The sequence below is a fragment of the Pteronotus mesoamericanus genome, unplaced genomic scaffold (genome assembly GCF_021234165.1).
Source record: "Pteronotus mesoamericanus isolate MK-2021 breed Mesoamerican mustached bat unplaced genomic scaffold, CSHL_Meso_final contig_177, whole genome shotgun sequence".
Lineage (NCBI taxonomy): Eukaryota > Metazoa > Chordata > Mammalia > Chiroptera > Mormoopidae > Pteronotus > Pteronotus mesoamericanus.
Genome location: NW_026555073.1, coordinates 6,799,553 through 6,817,487, shown reverse-complemented (window position 1 = coordinate 6,817,487; position 17,935 = coordinate 6,799,553). Strand labels below are relative to the sequence as shown.

The window sequence follows — 17,935 nt, the reverse complement described above, 5'->3', positions numbered from 1 at the left end:
ACAGTTGCCAGATGGGAGGAGATTTGGAGGAATAGGTGAAAAAGGTGAAGGGGTTAAGAAATACAAATTTGTTGCTCCAGAATAGTCATGGATTATAAAGTACAGCATAGGGAATAGAGTCAATAATAGTTTAATAACTACATATGGTGTCAGATGGATATGAGATTTAGCAGGATGATCACTTATGAAGCTATGTAATGTCTAATCACTGGGGTGTACACCTGAAACTAATATAATAATGTATGTCAACTGTAATTGGAAATAAAAAATAATATAAAAATTAAAGGAGAAATAAAAAGGTTCCCAAACAAGAAAAAACTAAAGAAGTTCATTAGCACCAAACCAGTATTAAATTTTAAAGGGACTTCTTGAAGAAAAACAGGAACACAATTATAAAGAATAAAATGGCAATAAATATGTACCTATCAATAATCACTTTAAATGTAAATGACTTAAAGGCTTCAATCAAAAGACAGAATGGATAAGAAAACAAGACCCAAATATATGCTGTCTACAGAGACCCACCTCAGAAAGAAAGACACACACAGACTGAAAGTGAAGGGATGGAAGAAGATGTCTGATGCAAATGGAAATTTTAAAAAGCTGGGGTAGTAATATTTATATCAGACAAAACAGACTTGGAAGCAAAGGCTATAATGAGACAAAGGATATCACATAATGTTAAAGGGATCAATCCAACAAGAGGACATAACCCTGGTAAACATTTACGCACCTAATGTACAAGCACCTAAATATATAAAATAAATACTGATACCAATAAAAGGAGAAACCGGCAGTAATACAGTCATAGTAGGGGACTTTAACACCCCATTGGCATCAATGGAGAGATCATCCAGACAGAAAATAACAAGGAAACAGCTACCTTATATGACACATAAAATCATATGGAGTTCATTGAAGTTTCAGAACATTTCACCCCAAAGTAGTAGAATATAAATTCTTTTCAAGTGCACAAAGGACATTTTCCAGGACAAACCATATGTTAGGCCATACAGTAAGTCTAAATAAATTTAGGGAGACTGAAATACTAACAAGCATCTTCTCTGATCCTGTGTTTTGAGATTGGAAATCAACTATGTGAAGAAAACTGAAAAACACACTTACGCTGGGAGGGTAGATTACATGCGACCAAATATTCAATGGCTTAACACCAAAATCAAGGAAGAAATCAACAGTCACTTTGAGACAAATGAAAATAAAACACAACAACCCCATTCTATGGGACACAGCCAAAGCAGTTCTAAGAGGAAAATTCATAGGAATACAGGCCTGCCTCAAAAGAAGAAAAATCTCAATAAACAACCTAACCTTACACTTAAAAGAACTAGAGAAAGAACAACAGCAACTCCTGGAGTAGATGGAGGGAATAAACATCAGAGCTGAAATAAATGAAAAATAATACAAAAGATCAATGAAAAAAGTTCATTCTTTGAAAAGATAAATAAGCTTGATAAACCTTTAATCAGACTCATCAAGAAAAATAGAGGACCTAAATAAATAAAATCAGAAATGAAAGAGTAGAAATAACAACTGACACCAAAGAAATACAGTGGATTATAAGAAAATGCTATGACCAATTATATGCAAACAAATTGGCCAACCTGGAGGAATTGTATAAATTCCTAGAAGCATATAATCTTCCAAGACTGAATCAAAAAGAAATAGAAAATATGAACAGATAGATAATTACTAACAAAATCAAATGAGTAATCAAAAAACTCCTGACAAACCCAACCCCTGGACCAGATGGCTTCATAGGTGAATTTTGTCATATAATTAAAGAAGATTTAACACCTATTCTTCTCCAACTATTCTGAAAAACTGAAGAGGTGGGAAGGCTCCGAACCTCATTTCACAATACAAGGATTATCCTAATTCTAAAACCAACAAAGATATTACAATAATAGAAAACTATAGGCCAATATCCCTGTTGAACATAGATGCAAAAATCCTCAACAAAAAAGTAGCAAACCACATCCAACAATACATTAAAAACATCATACACCATGATCAAGTGTGATTTATTCATGGAATGCAAGTTTGGTTCAGTATCCATAAATTAATCAATGTGATATACCACATAAGCAAAATGAAGGATAAAAATCGTATCAATAGATCCAGAAAAAACATGTGACAAAATACAGCTCCCATTTATGATAAAAACTCTCAGCACAATAGGAATAGAGGGAACATACCTCAACATAATAAAGGTCATCTATGAAAACAGACATATAACATCATACTCAACAGGCAAACATAAAAAGCATTTCCATTAACATCATCAGAAAAAAGACATGGATGTCCACTTTCACCAAGCCCTTTTATATGAAATATTAAAGGTACTTATCTAAGAAAAAGAAGATCAAAACTATGAACAGTAAAATGACAACAAACGCAACTATCAACAACTGAACCTAAAAACAAAAACAAAAACAAACGAAGCAAACAACTAGAACAGGAATAGGAACAGAATCACAGGAATGGAGATCACATGGAGGGTTATCAGTGGGGAGGGGGAGAGGAGAGAATGGAGGGAAAGGTACAGGGAATAAGCAGCATAATTGGTAGGTACAAAATAGACAGGGGGAGGTTAAGAACAGTATAGGAAATGGAGAAGCCTAAGAACTTACATGTATGGCCCATGGACATGAACTAAGGGGGGGGGATGCTGGTGGGAGGGGGTTGCAGAGCAGAGGGGGAGAAAGGGGAGAAAAAAATGGGACAGCTGTAATAGCATACTCAAAAAAACATACTGAATACTGGAAAAAGAGAAAGTGAAAAGACGACACACAAATCAAGACAGGATATTTATAAATCATATACGTGACACGAGACTGGTATGTAGAAAATGAAAAAAATAATAACCCTGTAATTGATAAAAAGAAAAAAAAAAGACAAATAACCGCATTCAAAAACTGGCAGAGGACCTGAATAAACACCCTTTCCAAAGAAGATGAACAAACAGCCAACAATTATACGAAATGATGATAAGCATTCTTAGTCATTAGGGAAATACAAATCAAAAGCACAATGAATTACCAATAGGATCATTATAATAAAAAAAGGGGGGAGGAAGCAAGTATGGGTGAAGATGTAGAGAAATCAGAACCCTTGTGGAAACGTAAAATAGTGTAGACAGTGAGGAAAACAGTTGGTGGTTCCTCAAGAAGTTAAACACAGAATTATCATATGATCTAATAATTCCAATCCTAAGTATATATCCAAAAGAACTGAAAACAGATTATTTAAATATGTAAAAACTTGTATGCAAATGTTCATAGGAGCACTATTCACAATAGCTAATTGGTGAGAACAACCTAAATATCTATGAATGAATGAATGGATAATCAAATGTGGGTTTTTATCTATCCAATGAAATTTTATTACACCATAAAAAGGAATTAAGTACTGACATATGCTATAACATGAATGAACCTTGAAAACATGGAATGTGAAAGAAGTCAGTCACAAAAGACCACATATCATGTGAATCCACAGGTCAATCTGAAGAAACAAAGTAGATGAGCGACTGACTAGGTATGGAAGCACTGGAAGTGGGAGGGAGGGTGGTCACAGCTTAAAGGTACAGGGGTTTCTTTGGTGGTGATTGAATTTTTCAAAAACTGACCCCGGTGACAGTTGCACAACTCTATAAATGTACTAAAAACCACTGAATTGTACATTTTAAATGGCTCAATTGCACCTTATGTGAATTACATTTTAATAAAGCTGCTTTAAAAACATTTAAATTTATGCTAAAACTGCAACAACAAAGATCATAATTATATCAGTAAGGATAAGAATACAGTGGAGAAAAACAAGAATATATTAGGGTTGTGAGTATGGGTAGTATTTTCTCTTTTACTGTTAAAATGTTTATATGAGATAATATAAATTAATCTTTTAAAATACACGATACAGAAATGTTTGTAACTCACCTTTATAAATAAGAGGTTTATCTTTATCTTCTGTCTTCTCCCTACTAGCCAATTCAAGAAAATCTTCAATCAAGTCCAGAGATATGAGAGACTGGCTGAAAACAAGTCTAGAGAAAAAGATGAGTATTCTTAGATTAGAATATTTATAGAGTAGAAACATCACTTCTTCCTAAATTGATATAAAAATTTGACACAATACTAATCAAAACCCCAGTAGGGTTGCTGGTGGTTGTTTTTTTTTAAAGAAATTAACAAGCAGAGTCTAAAGTTTGTATGGGACTGGCAAGCATATAGAGTAACCAAAACAAATTTGAAAGAGAAAAACTTGGAGACCTAACTCTACAGAATTCCAAAGCTGGAGGAATCAAAACAGTGCAGTACTGATGAAGGGACAAGCACAAATCAATGGAAGAAAATACAGTCCACATATAGAGAGCCACACAATATAGTTAATTGGTTTTTCGACAAAGAGGTAAAGGCAAGTCCATGGTCTTGGCAAAACTAAACATCCATATTCAAATAAACCAACTTTGGCCTAAACTTCATACTTTTTATAAAAATTAACTCAAATGGAGCATAAATCTAAATTTAAAATGTAAAACTACAGAATGTTTAGAAAAACACACAAAAACGAAAATCTTCTTGGAGTTAGACAAACCATTCTTTGACATGACACTGAAAATATATGAAATATAAGTTGATAAACTGGACTTCGTCAAGATGGAAAACTTTGACTCTGCAAAATACACAGTTTAGAGAATATGAGAAGTCGTCTTCTCACGAAAAGAATTTGAGTAATTTCAGATTGTAACACAATCTAAATACTTTGCCATTCTATTTCAAATGTATCTGCAGATTCTCGATTCTCTATCCTCAGTAGTTCCTTTTTAGCTAGGAAAACAATCTGTTCACATAATGTCTTATGTAAAGTTAAAATAGAAAATAACATAGAAGCAAGGTGTTTCAGGCATTAAGGGAGGAGAAAAGGTGTTAATGGCTCCTCACCCTCTGCTCTAGGTCATCCATCAACTTACAAGGCTTTACAGTTCGAAAACCACTGCTCTGATCTATCCAGTTGGTGAGAAGGGGGTATAATTAATACACCTGGAAGTGAAAAAGAATTCTAGAAAGAATATAATTTGTGCTTTTCCTTATATATGCAAACAAAGTAGGTCAGTATACAAGGAAATAGATACCTGCAGCAAGCATTTTTTTTTTGTTTTGATTCTGAAGGCTGTAATGTAGGAGAGAGATGCCTATGACTCCAAAAGATCTTTCACTCTCACTGTTAGATGTCTTCAGCTTTAGTAGAACTAAAAAGGACAACTCAAACTATGAAACAACTGTTGGGAGTTAACGACCTCCACGTTGACTACTGTTGGCTTCCTAAACTCTGCACTGTGGGAGTCAACCGTCTACTAGTAGGTACTCCTAAAATACTGGGAAGTAAACGAATTTACTCCTGGTGCTCAGTGTAAATTATCAGGGGCTATACTGTGATCCTTCAGTAGACTGGTTATTTTTCCCAGAATCAAAAGCTTTATTCAATCAATTCTTTCTGAACTACAAATTAAGCTTTTGACAGTTCCTCTAAGTGGGAAACTTAAATTCTTAGAAACACTACTTAATTGGAATTAATTTTGAATTTGGGCTATTTGAGAAAACAATTGACTTGAGTCAGTATTAAGGTTGGTTCTGAGAACCACTGAGCTCAGGTAAGTCTCACTGTGAAAAAGATAGTGTTATTAGGACCAAGTGACTACAAACTTAATGGTTACCTATGTTAACCTTTCATAGTTGCAGACAACATGAACTACTGTCCCGATCAGTAATAATTTTTATACTTATGTAAACTATTTTGGCTTTATTTTATAAATGACCCAAGTGAAAATATAAAAGCAATACTTGCCAAATCATAAATGTCAAAAATCTGGGAATAAAGATTAAATCTGAATTTAATATTTAAGTGAAAGAAAAATTAATCAGGAGGGCTGAGCTGAAATCAGTGGTGTACTTGAGTTGACTATAAGTAGCTAGAAACAAAGTGGATTGTTAACATCTCTCTTCACCTCTGACATCATGTTGGTAGCTTGAATTGGCCATGGTGAGAGCATTTATACCATGGAAAGCAGCAAATGTTACAAATCAGGTCTTCCTTTCTTGTTTCTCTGCTTTCTCTCATATATATAAATTCATTCATTCATTCATTTGGAGAACCAGTTGTTAAACATTTTTTAACAGATCACTGGCAAAAATCACTAAAATTCATTTATTTCTCACCCTGTGGAAATATCAAGTTTTTACAGGGTGAGGCAAAAAGTTTATAGTTGTGAGAGTGCTAAACAGAGTTTATTCTTCTATTATTTATTAATTATTATATTTTTTAAATATTTTATTTATTTATTTTTAGACAGAGGGGAAGGAAGGGACAAAGAGAGGGAGAGAAACAACCATGCACGGTTGCCTCTCGCGCACCCTCCACTGGGGACCTGGCCTACAACCCAGGCATGTGCCCTGACTGGGATTCAAACTGGCGACCTCTATGGTTCACAGGCTGGTGCTGAATCCACTGAGCCACACCAGCCAGGGCTAATTATTGTATTATTTTCTATATAAAAAATTGTACACCTACCTCTGCCACCCCCCCTCCATGTATTTGGGTCTAAAAAAATCAATGGCACACATAGAAAATACGGGAATCTGACTTAACAGCACTTACTTTTAAAAAAAAAAATGTCTTTGTTGACCACAGATTTCAACACCAATCAACAGTGGTATTTAGAGGTTGTAAAGGGGTTCAAAACAAGATGATCTCTCCAAGATGTGCTACTTTGGCATGTGGATTATTTTGAGGTGAAGGTAAACGAGACCCTGAAGGTTCAAGAGGAACTTTTACCAAAAATAACTTTTTATGACCTATCTATAGGGCAGGGCAAACTTATATTTACTAAACACTTGCTGTTATCCTGCAAATCTTCCCCCTCTCCTCTGAATCCTCGGGGCATTTTGCATCATTACTTAGCTCAGGATATCAGAAGCACCTTATATTACCTTCCTGCCTCTGAAACTCTCCTGTTTGTCGGATCTCTCATTCTGTCATGTATGTGGGGCTGCCCTAAGTACATATGTAATTAAATTTTGTTATTTCCTCTTAATCCGGCTCATGTTGATTTTTGTATTAGACCAGGTAAAAGAACCTACATGAGTAAAATTCCTTCCTCCCCCAAAGTTGGAAAACCTCTCTATAGGATTGCTTGAATGGATGCATAGAGTTCAAAATAAACAAGAGCCAGCGTTACTAAAACTGTGTTAATAAAAAGGCAGCTGAAGTGTTTTGTTTACTGCAACCATATTTTGAGATGGGTACTAAAATCTGAATTATAAGCAAGACCATGTGGTCAGGACTGAAATCATGCCATACAAAAATCAATGAACTGAGAAGCTAAAAATGAGACGAGTGGTACATCCCCTACTCTTTGAAGACAAGACAATGGAAATAATAGTAGTGATGTCTGCAACCTAGTTTAAAAGACATCAGGAAAATAAGATCTATGAATGGGTGGATAAATAGATATGCAATAAAGAAAGATACAGTAAATATAGAGTATAGTATCAATTCCAGGTGACAGGTATACAGGTATTCATTATCAAATTCTTTCCACTCTTCATTATGTTTGAAAATTATGTTTTAACAGAATGAAATGTTAGACAGATAAAGAATAATGGTAATCACAATTCTGGAAATGCATGGTTTTATAGTCTTAACACTAATGACATCCATCAGTTGGGTTAATAACTAAAAATGATCATGATAATAGTGTAAAAAAAGTAGATATATTCTATTTTAGAACAGAATGGAAACAGCTATAGTAAAAGTGTATGAAGTAAAGGGTACATTTCCTAATAATTTGAAGTATTCAACTATAGGTAGCCTTATGAGCTGGCAACTATTCTATCATAGGAAAGGTAGGAGAATATCTACGATAAACACTGTACACAGAGTCCTGCATTGGTTAGGAAATTAAAGGACCACTAAAATCTCTTCTACATTCTTAAAATTCTTGTATGGTATCAAATAAAAAACAATTTTAAACTACAAAGTTGACAGTACAAAAAAGGACGAGCATGTCTAGAGTAATAATCTCTCCTTTCCCTTCAGAAACTCAGAACTCAAATATCCACTTTATACCTGACACCTCCTGGATATCTAACAGGCTACTCAAACATAACATATCCAGAGCAAGACCCATTACTACCTCAAGTGAACGGAGTTCTTCCCTAATATTGCCCATTTTAGTAAATAATACCATAATCCACCAGCTGCTTAGGCCAAAAGCCTGGGAGTCAGCTTTGACTAATGCCAAAGATGACTGATTTTTTTAGCCTTACGTTAAATTGTTATTAAAAGCATCACAGATACATTTTTAAAATATTTTATGATAAGATGCTGGGACATTATAACAACCTAAACAATAAGCCTGGTTCAACACTATAAAAGTATATTATTAAATACTAATGGGAAGTATGAGATTGGGGGCTGGGGATGCAGGGAAGGAAATGGGGGCACAAATGCTATAAGTAAAACAAACAGGAACAAAAAACAAAGGAGAGATGACAAAGAGAATTGTCAAAAAGGTGAAATAAAATAAAGTCTGAGAGATGTCCACTAGATTTGGGGACTAAAAGGTCATTAAGGGACTTGAGGTGGGAAAAAGCTCAGTAAAGTGACAGGGTAAAACCTGGGCTACATGGATTGAAAAAATGATTTTGAAGGTGGCAATATATAGTTATCAACTAGACATTTGGCTCAAGGAAATAAATTCAGGGTGCAACAGCCAGCAGGAAAAAACAGCACTAAAGAAATAACCAGACTATGCACTTAGAACTACTGGTTCAGAAGGAAGATAGTTGTCTATCACTACGCTATTCAAAATAATGCCATCTTTAGAAAGAAAGAACAGAAAACTTACTTCTTCAAATAAATTGTTTAAATAATAGAAAGGTTATCAAAAAGTTCATTTATGTAATAAAATAGGAAAGAACTTACACTTTATCCCCAATTTCTTCTGCCATTCGAAGAATTTCAAAGAGAAGTACCATTTTACCAGAATGCTCTAAAACCTCAGCGTCAGCATCTGTAACAAAATCTTTGTACCAGTCTGGAGCTGGGCTGCTTGGATTAGAGGAGGAAGTAGCTTTACCTAAATAAAATAAATGAAACATAAATAAGCAGGCAAATAAGGATGGAAACTAAAAGACCCCGAGAGAGATTAAGAAAGAGACCAAGGGAAACAGATATAGACCAAAATAAGGAGAGAGTGAGAAAGAGAATGATAGGGATTTGGGGGAGGGGAGCTAAACACATGCACGCACAGGCATGCTCCTGCCCAGAGAGAAAAAACACTACTACCACGAGAGAGAGACACAGAGAGAGAGAGAGAGAAAGAGAGAGAGAGAGAGAGAGAGAGAGACAGAGAGAGAGAGAGAGACAGAGAGAGAGAGAGACAGAGAGAGAGAGACAGAGAGAGACAGAAAGAGACAGAGAGAGAGAGACAGACAGAGACAGAGACACCCTGCTCTATACTGTCAGGGAAAGGCTCGAGATAGGAGCTAAGAATGTCAGAGATTCGAAGAGGCAGAGGTCGCCAGGCCCTGATATATAATAACCCCCAAAAGACATCCCAAAAGACAGGTACCATGACAGAAGAAGACCGAAAGAGAGACGGAGACAGAAAAGAAGGAAAGAGAGGGATGGCAGACTGGCTGCCGCAGGGAAAAGGAGAGAAAAGATCTCAGGGGCAAGGGTGGGAAACATTGCAAAGTGCTTCTAGAATTCTGGAAAACTAAAACAAATACTGATCAACCCAAAATGAGAAAGGTATAGGTTTAACCTGTTTTTGTACCTTCTCAATTGCTTTTTAATGTTAATCACCATATTTTGCCATGTATAATGCTCACTTTTTGCCCAAATTTTTGAAAAATAAGGATGTGCATTATACATGTGTAGTACTAATTCCGTATCTATATAAACATTTTTAAATCCCTGACTTATGCTTATGCGTTAAAAGCATAACTCTAGAAAGCAATAACAATATCCGTATGCAAAGTAATACCTTGGAATCCGATAATCGGTTTTGTTTCTAAATATAAACAAATAAAAAAATTGAATTAAAAAATTAAAATGAAAAGTTTTTTCCCTGAAAGTTTGGGCAAAAAAACATGGGTGCTCATTACACATGGGAGCACAGTATACACGGCAAAATACGGTATTTTACATTTTTATAGATTTTTGTTATCTTATACATACCCAGAAATGTATATAGAATATAATGAAAAGCTGTGTTTCCACATCCCACTTTTATCGAATCTGAAGACCTTCTAAATCTGCTTTTGATACACCTGAAGCCTAATAAGTGACCTTACGCAGTCACATTTCTCTTTCTCTCTGTTCTTTTGGAGAGGCAATGAAAACCTTAAGGTATATATTTATTATTTGTATGTATGTTTTTATATTTTCACTATATGTGTACCTCTAAACTGTACATCATCTTTCATGTTTGTAAATTATAGCAGGTCCTTGAATAATGTCATTTTGTTCAAAGTTGGTTTGTTACAACATTAATGAGATGCTACAGGATCTTAATGCTTGTTTACATGAATTAGCCTATGGTAAAACTGGTTTCATTATATACAGTTTTGCTTAAAGTTGTGAAACCTATTGATAGTGTTAAGTGAGGACTTACTATACATACCATACTATTTGTATCATTCTACAACTTAATAATGCAATATACTTTCCATTTTTCACTCAAAGAAGACTTATTCAATCATTCTGTCATGCAGTATTCAACTGCATAAATATACCTTCATTTATGAGTTCTCCTATTCATTGACTCTTAGGTTATTTTTAATTTTTGGCTACTGCGAAATAACTGCAATGAACATTCAGTGCTGTTATATTTTTCTAGAACGTTCTGTTTCATCTAAGTTTTAATGTGCCCAGCATAAAGTTGTTCTTACAATTTTAAAAGTATCATTTTAAAGATTTTATTTATTTAATTTTTTAGAGAAGGGAAAGGACGGAGAGTGGGAGAGAAACATCAGTGTGTGGTTGCCTCTCACGCGCCCCCTACTGGGGACGCGGCCTGCAACCCAGGCATGTGCCCTGACTGGGAATCAAACCGATGACCTTTCAAGTTCACAGGCCAGCACTCAATCCACTGAGCCATACCAGCCAGGGCTAGAGAGAGTAATTAATAATTGAAAATGTACTAACATGATAATTACATTCCTAAACATGTTCCATGATAAAGGCAACATGCGCTAGACTTACTTTCTTCTGGCTTTAAAGAAACTGAGGGATTGTTTCCTGTTTCATCCACATTTCCTTCACCACCTCCCCGAGATCTTGAATTCCAGACTTTAATAACTTCAACATCATTGTCACTACCACTTCCACTTGAGCTACTATCTTTTTTTCCTTTTTTCCCTTTTGTTTTCTTCTTTCTAAAATAAAGAACAAATTCAAACTATTAGAAAAGGTAGAATAAAGATACACATGCCAATCTTCAGGATCATCAGCAAGAAGCGAGTTTTACTGTGTCAACGCAGGGCACAAAAAGATTCAATTTACTTTGTATAATCATCGGAGCTCAAAGTCATGGAGGTTTCATCAGAATCTGAGGCTATAAATTCATCCATACTGTCTTCATCAAAATATCCCTAGAGAAAAAAAATGATTAATGTTTTAATAGTTTATCTCAACTTACATTGGAAATTATAATGATACTTCTTTATTTCATAAAGATAAGTTAATTGCCCTGAGATAAAGTAGAACTGAGGAACTATCATTAGAAAAATAAAGGTGACATGACACATATGACTACTACCGTATTTTGCCATGTATAATGGGCACCCACAGTTTTGGCCCAAACTTTCAGGGGGAAAAAAATCATATATTTTAATTTTTTAATTCATGTATTTATTTATTTATCTATATTTAGAGACTTGTTTTTTTTGTATTTTGCTTACAGATATTGTTTTCTAGAGTTACACTTTAAACACATAAGCATAAATAATTGAAAACATTTATATAGACACTGAATTAGTACTACCCATGTTTAACACGCATCCGTGTTTTTCCCTAAAAAATGTGGGCAAAAAAGGTAAACATTATATGCAGCAAAATATGGTAAATATAATGTGAGGTCTTAGATTGATCATAAAAAATAAAAAGTACAAGAACTATGAAAATCCAATTAAAGTCTGTTGTTTAGTTACGAGAACTCACACAATGTTCCTTTCTTACTTTTGATCATTTTACTATGGTTAAGAAAGATGTTAAGATTAACATTTAGTTCCTCATTACATAATCATAATGCATTCCAACATACAGAAATTAACTGGAAATAAAATAGGTTGAATTACTATACCACAAAGCAAAAGAAAACTCAAATATACAGTCAGTCTAGATGGATGAACTTTTTTCCGAAAGTTATTCTGCTCCCAACAGAGATCTTTTATTTGATTTACCTTATTTTCTTTGCTAATGTAGTCCAGCTGCAAACACCAGGGATGAGTCCAGATCCTACTTAACATCTGAAAATCTTGGAAAAGTTTTGCACCTGCCTTTCCTCTTCCACCTTCGCTGCTATTACCTACACCTGACAAACAAAAAACAGTTCATGTTAAGACATCAGAATTCTCTGTTTCAACCAAGGTGTTTCTAAAAATAGGGCTTTTAATTTTATCTGTGCAATGAGCTCTTTTGGCAGTCATACACCACATAAACAAAATAAAGGATAAATATCATATGATTAATTCAATACATGCAGAAAAGGCATTTGATATGATACACCATCCATTTAAGATGAAAACACTCGATAAAATGGGTACAGAAGGAAAGTGCCTCAACATAATAAAGGCCATGTATGACAAACACTCAGCTAATATACTCAATGGGGAAAAACTGAAACATTTTCCTCTAAGATCAGGAACAAGACAAGGGATGCCCACTCTCACCACTCTTACTCAGCATAGTGCTGGGAGTCCTTGCCAGAGCAATCAGGCAAGGGAGATAGTAAGCATCCAAACTGGGAATGTAGAAGTCAAACTGTCACTTTTTATAGACAACATAATTCTTTATATAGAAAACTCTAAAGACTCACAAAAAAAAAATAGAAACAATAAAAAGTACAGTAAAGTTGAGGATACAAAATCAATGTACAAAATCCATTGCATTACTATGTACTAGCAATGAATTTCAGTATAATAAGTAAAGATAACAATTCCACTTGCAAATGCAACAAAAACAATAAAATACCTAGGAATAAACTTAACAAAAAATGTGAAGGACCTATACACTGGAAATTACAAGAGATTACTCTAAGAACTGGAAGAAAACACAAATAAATGAAAAGATATTCCATATTCATGGATTTGAAGAATCAACATAGTTAAAATGGACATATTACACAAAGCAATATACAAATTTTGTGCAATCTCCATCGAAATCCAAGTGGCATTTTTTAAAGCTAAAGCAATCTTGAGAAATAAAAGCAAAGGTGGAGGTGTCATATTCCCTGATTTCAAACTATAGTATAAAGCTGTAATAATCAAAACCCTATGGTCTGGCGGGGAGGGGAGGTGGGAAACAGAAGCATAATCCAATGGAACAAAACACTGACTTAGAGAGTATTAGAAGCCTCAAGCACATGTAATATAGATGAATCCCGGACTAATTATCTCCCCAGCCCCCTGGCAGAAGCAATTATAAACCCTTTCCGCAGTACTCAATCGTTAATATAGGCCACTAAGAATTCCGACATACATACGATATTCCAAGGAGTATTAGTAACTTGTGGTGAAAAGTACTTAAACACACGGGGAAACAAGGTGGTATGTCTGAGAACTGACAGAAACAAGAGAGATGAAAAATATACATACGGATTTCAGGAACTAGAATGACAGATTATAACTGTTCACTATGTTTAATGACATGTTAGGAGAATCAAGATGGCGGAGGAGTGAGTGGAAGTCACAGTGACCTCCTCCCAGTGTGAACCTGGAATTACAACTAAACTGTGGAGAAATCACCTGAAACAAACAACTGAACAATAGCGAGAGAGGCCTTATAACCTCAGACAGACAGAAGAAATCAGCATTAGCACAACCTAACTGGTAAGGAGTGCGGTAGAGACTCGAGAAGGTGGGCGGGCTGCTCTGTATTTGTTTTATTTCAAGTAATAGTGGTCCCTGCACCTTATTTGTTGAATAAGCTTTATTTTCCCCGTTGATTTGAAATATCAATTTAACCATATGTTACATTGTTAGACAGATAAATACATTTGTTTCTAGAATGCTCATTTTATTTCATTGATCTACTTGATTATTTCTGTGCTGGTGTCATGTTTTCACTGCTGAGACTTTATAAGGGATTTAAATTTTTTAATATTTTATAATGGATCTTGACATTAAAAAAACAAATAAAATCAATCTGCATTTTAAAAAAAAAAGGAAAGAAGGGAACTCCTACCCTCTGCGACATCATGGATGGAACTGGAGAATATTATGTTATGTGAAATAAGCCAGTTGGTGAAAGACAAATACCATATGATCTTACCTATAAGTGGAATCTATTCAACAATATAAACTAACGAACAAAATAAACCACAGGCATGGAAACATGGAGCAGCCTGAAAGTGACCAGAGGGGATGGGGAAGGAGGACAATGAAGGAAAGAAGGGGAAGGGACTAGACAAAGAACATGTATGAATGACCCATGGGCATGGACAGCAGAGTGGGAATTGACTGTGGGAGCAGGGGGTGGGGCGGGATGGGGGGAGGAGGGCAAAGGGGGAAAAACTGGGACAGCTGTAATAGAATAAACATGATTTAAAAATAAAGTAAAAAAAAAGAAATGTTAAAGACAATCTTGAAAATACATGCAAGACACAGGAAAACATAAAGAACGAACAATTAGCTGGAAAGTAACTGAATAAAAATGTAGATGAAAAGTAAGCCACTGAGTGGGTTTTTTTAATTTATTTATTTTTTAAAAATATTTTATTTATTTATTGTTAGAAAGTGGAAGGGAGGAAGAGAGGCAGAAAAACATCACTGTGTGGTTGCCTCTCACGCACCCCACACTGGGAACCTGGCCCGCAACCCAGGCATGTGTCCTGACTGGGAATCAAACCGGCGACCCTTTGGTGTGCAGGCTGGCGCCCAATCCACTGAGCCACACCAGCCAGGGCTGAAGTCTTTATTCATATATATGGTTTTTCACCAGACTATTCCTGAATTTTATTTTTACAATATTAGTGTTTTTTAATACTATAGAAATATTTTTGTGCTTTTACAAAATAAGCATATCCATTTTATTCAAAAGCAAAATTGATCAAGAACAACTGACACAGTAAAATTACTAAGGCAGCATTCTACAGAAGAAGAATGTATTTATAAAGAAGATAAAAACAATAAACTGATAGTATTTGTTACCTGTCAAGTGATCTAAGTAGTACTGATAGAGCTTGCACTGAATAGGAGTCATTCTCACAGCTAACACATATTCATGTTTTGGAGGCAAGAATTTCGTTAATGCTGTATAATCTTTCCTCTGTAATTAATAAGAAAGAGAACAAAAATTAGTTAACCTAAACACATGACAGGAATGAACTGTTGTAAGAATTATGATTGCCTGCAACTAAAAGATACACATAAACAAGTTACCAAACATATAAGAAAACATCTTCTTAAACATATTTACCCTCTTTAATCACACAATGATCCCCACATGACTGCAGGTAATGAATTTCCTGACTACACAATATGATGCACTGGTAAAAGGATATTGCAACATAGGTTTTAAATGGAAGTGGTCACATTACCAAGCGAGCAATTTAGGTTTTCAAATGGTCTCCTCTATATGTAATAAAAAGGAAAAGAGAAAAGGTGGGTAGCGGATGTACTAGACAGTGCTAGCAAAAAGACTTGCTTTAATCATACAGTAAAACTGATGAATCAAAGTCAGATGCACTCTGAGTTGTCCTATGTGTAAGAGGGTAACACATAACTTCAGGGAGAATCTTTGCCCAACTGAGAAACCAGGCCATGTATAAAGCACTCTTGAAACCATTTAATTACAGGAATAGGAAAGAAAGAACACTAGGATGCAAGACACAAATGACTACCTAAAACTGAAAAAACACTGCCTAGGTAGTAGCAGCCAAACAGAAACCAAGTGCTTGCTCGTACCTGCGCCAACCTGAACAAACAGGATGACTTTGCCTTATACAATGGAAGTATATTCCTGGTAGAAGGATAGCCTGTCCAGGTAGCCACATTTTTGTGGCTACCATTAGTATCTAGTGTTGGAAGAAACTGTGCAGACTTTGAGTTCTACTAACTGTTGGCTCGACAAGTCTCGACATACTTATATACACATTAATAAAGGTTCATTGAAAATGGGTATATAAACAATACTACTAGACCATTCAGGTTTTTGTTTGTACTTGACAATAGTAAGACTGTTTTACAGGATTACATTCAAATGCCACCTCTCATAGGTCATAAATGCCTTTCCTACAACCATTCTGAGGACAGGACTTTCTTAATCGTAATAGCTGTGTTCTTTATACATATTCCCTATCTTAAGGCTGAGTAATCGAAACACTTATATATTAAAATATGAAGCCACACACTTGGCAAATGAATTATGCTCTAAACTTCTCAATGGAATTTTTTAAAAAATCAATGTTGCCTCAACTTTTACAGACAGTGCAAAGAGATTTCACTGTGCAACTACATATTGAAAAAGGGGGAAGAAAACACAAAATAAAGTATAAAGTCTGAAAATATCTTGGGATTGCAATATCCTGAAGTAACAGTATTTTATTACTATGAAATGTATTTGTACCTGAACACATCCAGCTAACATCTCATAGAGAATGTGAGCACGCTTCTTCATCACTCTGACATCTACCATGGTGGAATCTGCACACTGACCATTTTGGATTGGATTTATAAATCGATTCCTGAACTCCTTAATGGATCCAAGCAAATTTTCCTTGATAAAGTTAACCATGCAATGATCTAAGACAGAAGATATTAGTTCATTAAAAACAACGATGGCAAAAAGGATTCAAAAAAATTCTCTGATAAGATGCTCGTGTCAAAAAAATGCATGCCATGGAAGCATTAGAATTAATCTACAAAAAAGAAAACCAAACTGAGCGTAGATTAAACATTGGTTTTAAGTCTGATCTAGGACTGGATAATATAAACAAGATGATAATTCACATTAAAAACAATAAATTCAAATAAATTATAGACATAAATGTTTTTTAAAATTCCTAAGAGCATTTTATTCTACCTCAGTATTCTTTATAATAGATATGAAGTATAAAACAAGTATTCTAGGCCTGGCTGGTGTGGCTCAGTATATTGAGCGCCGGCCTGCAAACCAAAGGGTCATGGGTTTGATTCCCAGTCAGGGCACATGCTGGGTTGCAGACCAGGTCCCCAGTGCGGGGTATGTGAGAGGCAGCCACACACTGATCCTTCTGTACCTCTCTCCCTCCCTTTCTCTCTCTAAAAATTAATAAAATCTTTAAAAAAAACAAGCATTCTATAATTCTAACCATGATTTTTATGGTCAGGAAAAGTATTTTGTGGGAAAAAAAATAACCAGTTATTGAACTAAAACAATTAAATCATGTAATAAGCTACTATATCAAATTTTTTATTACTGATCTGGTTCCAGACAACCTTAACAGAATTATCAGTTACCCTATACAACTAGGGCCACAATGAAAAATAGCATTTCTGTAAGTGTGGTAACAGAAAAGGGGAAAACCGGAACAGACAAAAACAATGAAAATATAGGCTAAAGTGAAATAATCATCAGTATTACAAATAATAAAAAAGTTAAATTACTATATATACGCTAAATGAATGGAAACAATATAAAAATAACA

General features: G+C 34.9%; 1 protein-coding gene across 3 annotated transcripts in view; it reads right to left on the bottom strand.

The window, feature by feature from the left end:
• ATRX (ATRX chromatin remodeler) overlaps positions 1 to 17,935 on the bottom strand; it is a 193,496-nt gene that overhangs the window by 50,916 nt on the left and 124,645 nt on the right. For all 3 annotated transcript variants that reach the window (XM_054566663.1, XM_054566664.1, XM_054566665.1), the window contains 7 exons: positions 16,876 to 17,051; positions 15,459 to 15,576; positions 12,492 to 12,622; positions 11,593 to 11,681; positions 11,293 to 11,465; positions 9,007 to 9,160; positions 3,960 to 4,066 (listed from right to left, as the gene is read on the bottom strand). In XM_054566663.1, coding sequence (XP_054422638.1) covers positions 3,960 to 4,066; positions 9,007 to 9,160; positions 11,293 to 11,465; positions 11,593 to 11,681; positions 12,492 to 12,622; positions 15,459 to 15,576; positions 16,876 to 17,051 — 948 coding nt within the window. The remainder of the gene's footprint in view (positions 1 to 3,959; positions 4,067 to 9,006; positions 9,161 to 11,292; positions 11,466 to 11,592; positions 11,682 to 12,491; positions 12,623 to 15,458; positions 15,577 to 16,875; positions 17,052 to 17,935) is intronic.